Source organism: Cebus imitator, unplaced genomic scaffold (assembly GCF_001604975.1).
Source record: "Cebus imitator isolate Cc_AM_T3 unplaced genomic scaffold, Cebus_imitator-1.0 Scaffold471, whole genome shotgun sequence".
NCBI lineage: Eukaryota > Metazoa > Chordata > Mammalia > Primates > Cebidae > Cebus > Cebus imitator.
In genome coordinates, this window is record NW_016107786.1 from 1,186,579 (window position 1) to 1,196,947 (window position 10,369).

Below are 10,369 nucleotides of genomic sequence, written 5' to 3' on the forward strand. Positions count from 1 at the left end.
AACAGGAACACAACTATTTACACAAATGTGTTGTAAGTACCATAATGGGTTATGTGTGTCTCTATACATATCTATCAATGCAAGATACTATGCAGAGATTAATTTGAAGTCATTTAATATATAACCTAATTTGGCTAATGCTGCTAAAATCCCTCTGTTTTGCCAAAATTTCAATAAAGTCTATGTCACCAACAAATTAGATGTAGGAGTTCTTTGAGGATAAAAGCTTTATGCTTGCTTTCTGGATAGCTGTAGAACAAAGAGAAGAACTGTGTTGCCATGAGATGGGATGTCCATGACACTGAGAGCTAAGTAAACACAGAAACTTGGAGCCAGAGGTGGCCAGAAGAAATGCAAACTCTCAAAGAGATCAAGGGCATGGGTGGGTTCCCCTCTGCCATGGGATGGGGATCAGGTCAAGTTCAATTTAATCTCAAAGCACAGAGTGATTTGCAGTGGATTCTTGGGTCACATTTGCTTAGCCTCATTTACAATCTTAACCCTTCTGAGAGCTATTCCCTTGGCTTCCCAAAACTGAGGTCCCGTGTTTGTGTCTCTCCCTGCACATTCTACTTCAATATTCCTTTCTTTCTTTAAAATGCTTTTCCTTTGGTGTAAATTTAGAATGGAAACATATTAAATAACATAAAATTCTATGGCTTGAATAATGGTGTTTATTTTCTTTGAGTACACTTAAATATAAAACATCAGATGGTAGTTCATTAAACTGGAAAACTATAAGCTGGACAGTAATTAGAAAGTCAGTACTGATCATACAAATCAAAATCTGCATAAGCAAGAATCAGAATAATTCACAAGAGTTGCGATTAGCAAAGGACTCACAGACTACAGTTTTCCTCATCCGCTCTGAGTAATCAATCATATGGCACCTGTCATTCCATGAACAGCATACTTTTCTCATTCACCAAAAAACAAAAATAAAACTAAACAAAAGGATTACATGGGTCCCCTCTTCTCCATTCCTTGGGGTGCAGAGGCCTCTGCAGCTAGAAGACATCCATCAATGAACCAGGGACTCCTTAGCTGGTGTGCATGGAAGGTTGGTCTGGATTCACTGTGGTGCTGTGTAAAATGAATGTTTTTTAACACCTGGAAAAAAAAAAAAAAAAAACAGGGACAGCAACTTGGCAAAGCAGCGTGCTGTTGAAAATGACAGGGAGGGGGAACTTGGAAAACTGAATCAAGGATTCTGTTGGCTGTGGGGCCCCTGTGCAGCCTTTCTCTCCTTTAGAAAGCGGCAGTGCTTTGCACACGCTGGTTTGCCATTTGCACATGGTCTGGTATGAAAGGGGCATCTGTCCACACAGCTGTTGCAAAACAAAATAAAAAAGAGAATTCAGAATCAATGACTGAATTCAAAAGAATTACTCTGTTCTGATTAGATTAAGTTTTCAGAGGAAATTTTTCAGACATATATTTAAAATGTCAGTATAAAATCCTGCATGGTTATCCCACATGGATTCAAAATCTATTAAAGCCTAATTAGTAAGTAACCTCCAAGTGTTCTATTCATCAATAAATTCCTTGCTATATAAATCCAGTGATATTTCCTCCATTAAAGAAAGAAACAAATAAACATATATAGATATATACAATGAGAGATTGAACCAAAGAGTTTGATTATCTGAAACCTCCCCTTCCTAAAATATTATTATTAAGTAATATCCTAATAATTGCTTAAATTTTTATCAATTTCCTCCTTGTTTAAGAGTTCTAAGCCCATAATAACAGGCAGGATTTTCTTAATATTATGATTAATCATCACTGTATACTCTTGCTTATTCCTTAGCTGCCAAACCTCTGTTCTATTATCAAAAAGGGACTCAGACGCTAAGGGAAAAAAATAGCTTACTAAGGAATCACACCAAATTAAAATGGCATTTACATTAAATGTCAATGAGTAAAGGCAGGAAGACTCAAGCCATTTACCTGCAGGTGTCAGGATGAAATAGCTTGTGCTTCTGGCAGCAGCTCTCCAGACTTTCTTTGCACTCAAAGCAACTGCAGTTTTTGCGGTGCTGGATCAGATCTTTGGGACACGGTGTTTTACAGACACATTCACAACGATCTTCATCAAACTTCATGTATGGCCCACAGAGAGCTGGTTCCTGAAGGTGAGTCTGGTCTACAGAGAAACAGAAATGTGTTGGTCAGTTTAATCACCAAAGTTGATTGTATATTTTACGTCATCTGTAAGTAACTTGGATTCACCCAATCTCCTTCTTATAGATTTATGTTCCTAATTTTTTCACAGGGTAAGGAAGATTAATTTCTGATTTCATAATACAAACATAGGTTTATGTGTTTTCTTAGGTTTATGATTTTTAAAATATCGTAAGCTGAATATTTTTGATAAAATATTTTTAGAGATTTTTATATTGATGACTTGTTAAATGCAAACTTCCACAACCAAGTATTAGTAATAAAATATAGGATGTCTAAGGGTTATGAGTGTAGTTGTCCCCATTTTTTTTGGTGGAGATTAAAAGGAGAGACAAACAAAATAATTGGTGTGGTAGAAATACACCTCAGACGTTCTAGACTAAGCAATAGTAATGCATGTCCTCACTGCAGATCATAACACTAGTATAAAAGATATAGCAGCAACAATGAAATTTGATTCCACCAACATCTGCTGGATGATACATTTAGGTAAAGGGGAAGAACTGAGAAGTTTTTGACATATTCAGCTGAGAGATATTTCTAGAGGGTGTATAAAACAATTGAATAGCTACTACTCCAAATCCAATTCTGATTAACAAGTTGAAATTCATTGCAAAATTAATGGAAGAGATAGAAACTTTGGAAGAACTTGACTCTGTCCCTTTAGCACTCTTGAAGGTTTTAGAGGGACGTACATGTTTAGCAGTTTTCTCCCCAAACCTGCTTCTCTCCCAATTTGTCTCATTTAGGGAATGGCGACTTCATTCTTGACTCGCCTGCTCTGGTAAGTCTGAGCATCATGTCCAGTCAGTTCTGCCTCTCTAAATTTGTTCTTTCTTTTCCATCCCCACTGCCACTGACACAATTCAGTCAGTACCTTGTGTTTCTTGAGTAGATGGCTGTTGCTCTGTCAGTCATCACACCACCACAAGTTTTGTGCTTCCAACTTATTTTTCACATGATTAACAAATGCAAACCAAATCACTTCACTGCTTTATGTGCATTAAAAGTTTCCTTTCCCACAATAAAAACCAATTTTCCTACCAGGACATACAGGACCCTCCATAAACTGGACCATAATAACCTCACAGACGCATCTTCTGTTTCTCACTCTCATACATCCTGTGTGTTCCATTTACACCAAATGACAGTACCTTCTATTGCCCTGATATGCCAGTGCCTCTCAGCTCCATGCTGTTGGCCTTATCTTTCCCTCTGTCATCCCTTCCCCCCGACATCCTTCCCAATGTCTGCAGGTTTAGCTAAGTGCCCTTACCCTGTGCGTATTTCCGTCTGGTTCTTTCTTGCAGTGATTACATTTATCTGTTTACTTCATGCTTCCCCCATTAAGTAAAATGTCCAGAAGGGGAAGGAGCAGGTCTCATTGTTCTGGTATAAAATAGGCACTCAATGGACGTTTGCTGGGTTTATTTGGTGTAATAAAAGGATCCTAAAGCAGGCTGAAGTATGGAGGCTCTGAGAATCCCATCCAGCATCCCAAGATATTGGGTTAAACCATATATTCTTGCCAATATCTGACTACTAATGACATATGAAAATGACAATCTCGTGTTGTTCAATTTTATATTTTTACTGTTCTGTAATGTATGATGTTTGAGAATGGGTGCTGGAAGACTAAATCTAGCAAGTCTCCATTTTGAACTTTGTGAAGAGGAAAAGTGTGACCTTTGTAAGTCATACGCCAGTGGGACAGATGTCGTTGTGGGGTAAGACAAGAATAACTTGTTAAAGGATAAAGATGCTCTTTAAAAATTTGCAGTGATCACTAGGTGGCAGCAGAAGTACACTCAGAATACTTCAGACAGGCCCAAGACCACTGTTGGACAGGGTGGTTTAAGGAAACTCAATCCACAAGGTGTTTGCAGAACTTCAGCAGGCTGTTTGGCAGGGCCTGTGCTCACATCCTTATAGCCAAGTTACAAGGAACAAGATGCAAGAGAATTGGCGGTGGAACAGCAATAGCTGAAGGTGACATCCTGAAGTAGTACATACTGATTTCCATCCCTAGGGAGTTTGATGATGTGTTCTGTTCTCAGCTTTGTTCCTTTTACCAATTTTATCAATAAATGGATAGAATTTTTCAAAATAAATTCTTGAAATTGTGGCTCTCTTCATGAAGGAAAGGACATATTAAATATTTTTAAATACAGAATTGGGACCTCCTCAATTTATTTATTTTTTTGTTTTGTATAGTTTGTTTTAACAGTTTAGAGCAATGACCTGAATCTAACAAGATGCAATTAAATTAGACTTGGATTCACTAACCTAAATGTGCTCATCTGGGCAAGAGAAGTCTTTGTAGAGAAGGCAGTTGGCTTAACAGTCACATGTATGGAAAAAAAAGTATAGTGAGCAGTAAGCTCAGTAAATGTCATCAGTTTAATAGGGCCACTGGAGAAATGAATGTGAACTTGGCCCACACTGGGGACTTACAGGAGATGAGGATGAGAAACAATTGTGATCCAGTCCACCTTGCACCTCTCAAGCCCATCATTGCTGCAACTTCCCAAAAGGTTTCCTGCCTCCTTTCCCTGCCCTAAGTCAACCCATCCTCTTCTACACTGTTGCTGCTATGATTTTGTTAAAATTCTAATTGGTACTGTCACTCTCCTGCTTGAGCCAATTGTGTGGTTTCCCTTTGTCATTAGTATCACATCCAAGATTTACAAGGTCCTTCTGCTCTACCCCTATGAGCCTGTCCAGCTCCTTCTGTCACATCTAACCACCGCTTCCCGTTATTTCCTCACCTGTTATATCCCCACCATGCTGAACTTCTTCCAGAATGTTCTCTCACCTCCTGCCCTGAGTGCTCAGATCCCCGCTGCTTAGAGTAGCACTTCACTTCTTCCCTATTCCTCTTTCCACCCTCTATACATGGGTACTGGCTGAGTGCCTTGCCAAGAATTATCTCCAGCAGAAATCAGCTGCCTCACCTAAGGCTACATCCCCTCTCCAAGGCAGCCAATGAATTGTCCACAGGACTCAGCCTCTTCACCTAGATTTGAGACATATCCCCACATATCTTCCATAATCTAACTGGAAGTTGAAGTGGGTCCCAGCTTCAACTTCCAGTTAGATTAGGCTAATGCCTCTTAGCAACTGCGCTGTGGTGTGTTGCTTCTCTCTTTACCCCTTAATGCCTTGTGCCTGCCTACAAACCTCCTGCATACAAAACTGTCTCAGAGGCTTTGTGCCAGGAAATCCTTAGCTAGAACAGTCTTTAAGCTCTAAATATATTACCCTTCCTGCAGTAACTTTCTTTTTTTTTTTTTTTGAGGCAGAATCTCACTCTGTCACCCAGGCCCGAGTGCTGTGGCGTGATCTTGGCTCACTGCAACCTCTGCCTCTCAGGTTCAAGAGATTCTCATGCCTCAGCCTCCCAAGTAGGTGGGACTACAGGCACACATCACCACACCCAGCTATTTTTTTTTTCTTTTTTGTAGTAGAGATGGGGTTTCGCCATGTTGGCCAGGCTGGTTTTCAAACTCCTGACCTCAAGTGATCCTCCCATGTCAGCCTCCCAAAGTGCTAGGATTACAGGCATGTGCCACCATTCCCAGCCAATCCCACAATAACTAACAATATTAAAACATGAGTCACATGGAGAAAGAAATAGATTTGTTTTAAATGGCTCTATAGGGTAAAATCTGAACTAATGAGTTGATGCTCTTGAACTGGGCTGTCCAACAAGGTAGCTATGGGGCATATGTGATTATTGGGCATGAAATAGAGACTCCAAATTGAGATGTGCTGTAAGTGTACAACACACATTGGATTTCAAAGACTTAGCACAAAGAATTTAGGCTAGCTCATAAATTTTTTATATCGATTGCATGTTGAAATGATAGTATATTGGATATATTGGATTAAATAAAATATATTAAGATAAATTTTACCTGTTTCTTTTTAGCTTTTTAATGTGAGTAATGTAAAATGTAAGTTACGTATATGACTCATTGTATTCCATTGGGCAGTCTGGTCTGTTCTAGAGAGAGATTTCAGTTCAGTATAACAACAGGAGTGTGTCTACTCCTTGGTGCTGCCTCAGTGGATGGCGAGTCTCCAAATAACTGATGTATGTTCTGGTAGAGGATGGCTGAACACTTGGTGGGAAGGGTGTAAAGAACATTCAAGATTGGCATGGGCATTGAAACTACATAAATATTAAATTTCCCCACACACTCTGGGTTGAGCTTTTGTGAAAACATTCAGAAGGAAGCTGAGAGGCAGAAGAATGGGCAGTGGGTTGCTATTTACAGTTTCTAGGATAGATTTCTTAGAGGTTAGCCCTTATCGTTCTTGCTTGTAGATCGTAGTTTAAAACAAGCAAGGGTAAAACTACATGACTACTTGTGACTTCTTTTTTCCCTTGTAACCATGTAAAGCTCCCTGGAAAATAAATTAAAATGCATTCATTTTCAAGCAAATGTTCATCACCTAAAGTCACAGAGTTATGGATTACGAGCAACGACAATTGCCTGTATCTCATTTTTCTCCCAACTCCCCTCAGACCAATAGCCATATTTTGCCTTTGCTTTGCCCTAGTTCCAGAAAAAGTTTTCTCTTATTCCCCATTTCTTTTTTTTCGAATTACTGGCATGTTTTCATATGATGCAGTTGACAGAAACCAAGTCCAAAATTACTTTCTGTTTCTGTGAGACTTTTATACAAATAAATTAGTAAACTGCAGTTGACTAGCATTTAGTTCTGAAGCAGCTTTCATTCAAGTTTAACATCCCATTTCAATTTCAATGCTTCAGGATGCTGTAATCACCCTGGGCTTTTCGTTGAGATTAAAAAGCAGAGTGATGCACTGGTGGACTTACTATATGATTATGGTACAGAGGGCTCTGGAATCTGACCACTTCTTTTTTTTTTTTTTTTTTTTTTTTGAGACAGAGTCTTGCTCTGTTGCTAGGCTGGAGTGCAGTGGCGCGATCTTGGCTCACTGCAACCTCCGCCTCCCAGGTTCAAGCAATTCCTCTGTTTCAGCCTCCCGAGTAGCTGGGACTACAGGCGTCCACCACCATGCCCAGCTAATTTTTTGTACTTTAGTTGAGACAGGGTTTCACCATGCTGGCCAGGATGGTCTCGATATCCTGACCTCGTGATTTACCCGCCTTAGCCTCTCAAAATGCTGGGATTACAGGTGTGAGCCACCGTGCCTGGCTGAATCTGATCACTTCTATCACTCTCAGCTGTGTGACCTTCAGGAAATTACTCAATATCTTGGTGTGTCCATTTTGTAATTGTAAAAAAACAAATAACAATAGTATAGGGCTGTTGTGAGAATTAAATGAGGTAAAACATATAAAAGACTTAACAACATTGCCTGGCCATACTAAGTACTCAATAACGTTTGCTGCTATTGTTGCTACTTTTATTATTAGTGTTACTATTTTACTACTACTATCATTACCTTCTGTTCCAGCAAGCGGATTCTCCTCCTGTAAAACACATTTACAGTTGTTGCTATCCCACAGCATGTCAATAGGACAGAGTTTCTTGGGATGGGAACAGCTAGGAAAAGAAAACAATGAACCAGATTTTAATGCTTTCAAGGATAATCACAACTTTGGAACATTAAATAAATTTCTGAGTAGAGAATAGTTAAGATTTTTTAAATTTATTTTTTGCTTTTTAATCTCAGTTTGGAGAAAGGAGTTTTTGAGATCTGTTTCACAGCATGGTCACTGTAGTCAATAATAATTATTTATTGTAGATTTCAAAATTGCTAAGAGTAAATTTCAAATGTTCTCACCAGAAAATGATAAGGATGTAAGAAGAGTTAAGATTTTAAAGAAGCTTAATTTGTACTTATGAACTGCATCTTACTAGATAGTGATTCTGTAATTATAAACATTCTATGTGGAAATGTTTAGAAACTAAACTGTAATTTTGGAAATTGTAATCTTCTTAAGATATATGTTAAAACTATGCAAATTATAGCTGTCAACAGTTTATTTACCAAAATTAAATATGTTCTAACATACCTCCTAAGATTATTTTCCTTAAAATAAAGATAAAATCATTGGCCAAGACAGTGGGAACATCTTGAAAATAAATGTTGCTTTTCTTTTTTTCTTTTTTGTTGAGACAGAGTCTCAGGCTGGAGTGCAGTGGCGTGATCTCAGCTCACTGCAATCTCCACCTCCTCCCAGGTTCAAGCAATTCTCCTGCCTCAGCCTCCTAAGTAGCTAGGACTACACGCATGTGCCACCATGCCCAATTAATTTTTTGTATTTTTAGTAGAGACAGGGTTTCACCATGTTAGCCAGATGGTCTCCGTCTCCTGACCTCGTGATCCGCCCGCGTCGGCCTCCCAAAGTGCTGGGATTACAGGTGTGAGCCACGGTGCCTGGCCAAATGTTTCTTTTCTACAAGTTTTCTCATCTGCTGGAGAGGGGCAGAGGTGTCTTCTTGGCTCTATGTTAACTAATCACCAGCTTACTCTTTTACTTGCCACTCACACAGTATATTTATTGCTTTACTTTTGCAAAATCTAAGTATCTAATTATCTTTTTATTCAGTTACCCTTTACTTGTTTCTTTATATTAAATCCTTTTCTTCCTTCAAATAACTGATCCTTACTTTTGGTTTCAGGATACTTCAGAGTGTCATCATTTGCCTTGTAAATAATCACAAAATTAATCTCAAGAGAATTTCAAAGCCAAATTAATGTTAAGTCATTTTAATTTAAAATAAGGGTTTTCCATTTAGTAATCTTAAGGGGGAAAGATTCAAACTGACACAAGAACAGAAAACCAAACACCACATGTTCTCACTCATAAGTGGGTGTTGAACAATGAGAACACATGGACACAGGGAGGGGAACATTGCACACTGGGGCCTGGGGTATGAGGGGCTAGGGGAGGAATAGCAGGGGTTGAGGGGATTGGGGAGGGATAGCATTAGGAGAAATACCTAATGTAGATGACAGGGCAATGGATGCAACAAACCACCACCATGGCACATGTATATCTATGTAACAAACCTGCATGATCTGCACATGTACCCCAGAACTTAAAGTATAATAAATAAATTTTTAAAAAAGGAAAGTTGCAAAACTCACATGCTGCTATTTTGCCACTTCCCAACGACTCCAGGAATCTTCTTTGTTTTCTCTCATTTCAGGATGTAAATATACAAACAGCCTGAAATGAGTTGTATTTAAGGCTTGTTCTGGAACCAGGGCACATGTGCCAAATTTGGGGCTAGAGCAGTTTTACACCTGCATTAGACTATGCATATTAAGAACAAATGTGCCTACGAGTACACATGATGAGCTTATACCACTGAGCCTTTTGGTCCTATCACAATATATATCTAATAACAACATGTATTTGCAAGTTATTACCGGTAGATTCATGTTAGAAGCTAAAAGATGAATAATTTGAAGAGAAAGTGATAACTCTATAATTTATGAAATATCCTCTACACACAGTTAAGGCAAGGCAAGAACAAGCATAAACCAGTACAAAAAAAATGCTTACCGATCTTCTTTGGGGATCTGGATGGATCTTCTGATAATTGAAGATCCAATTGGATGGCGGGGAGCTGTTGGCAAGCACTTACAACCTGTATGGTTGGCAACTTTAACAGGCACTATTTCAGGTACTGATGTCAAAGGCACTGATATCTCAAAGAGCTGCAGCAGAGAAAGATAACCATAATAGATTTTTAAATTTTATATATTATTTTTAAAGTTGTTATAGTCTGAATTTTTGCCTTTGTCATTTATGGCAATGACTTTAGCTTAAGTTGTCCATTAAGAATGGAACTAAATAGGCTCATCTGACTTTATGAAGTGTTTAAGTTTGGTCAAATCTCTTACATTTTTGATTACTGATACCCTTGTAAAATGTTACTGTTAATCCCTGCTCCTGCTTTAAATTTGAGTGTAAATTGTAAAGATTAAATGAGATTAAAGGTATGCATTTTCACCCTGGCATGGTGGCTCATGTCTGTAATCCCAGCACTTTGGGAGGCTGAGGTGGGTGGATCACGATGTCAGGGGTACAAGACCAGCCTGACCAACATGGTGAAACTCAGTCTCTACTTAAAAACACAAGAATTAGCTGGGTGTGGTGGTACGCACATGTAATCCCAGCTACTTGGGAGGCTGAGGCAGGAGAATTGTTTGAACCCAGGAGGTGGAGGTTGC

General features: G+C 38.8%; 1 protein-coding gene across 2 annotated transcripts in view; it reads right to left on the minus strand.

The window, feature by feature from the left end:
- Window positions 1-651: 651 nt before the first annotated feature.
- The window catches only part of VEGFD (vascular endothelial growth factor D), a 36,652-nt gene continuing 26,934 nt past the window's right edge, over window positions 652-10,369 (minus strand). The window contains exons 4-7 of one of the 2 annotated variants that reach the window (XM_037732760.1): window positions 9,699-9,853; window positions 7,625-7,725; window positions 1,951-2,146; window positions 652-1,110 (exon numbers count right to left, since the gene is read on the minus strand). In XM_037732760.1, coding sequence (XP_037588688.1) covers window positions 1,104-1,110; window positions 1,951-2,146; window positions 7,625-7,725; window positions 9,699-9,853 — 459 coding nt within the window. In that variant the 3' untranslated portion in view covers window positions 652-1,103. Of the gene's footprint in view, window positions 1,329-1,950; window positions 2,147-7,624; window positions 7,726-9,698; window positions 9,854-10,369 lie in introns of both variants that reach the window. The other variant, XM_017512369.2, reaches the window with a different exon arrangement.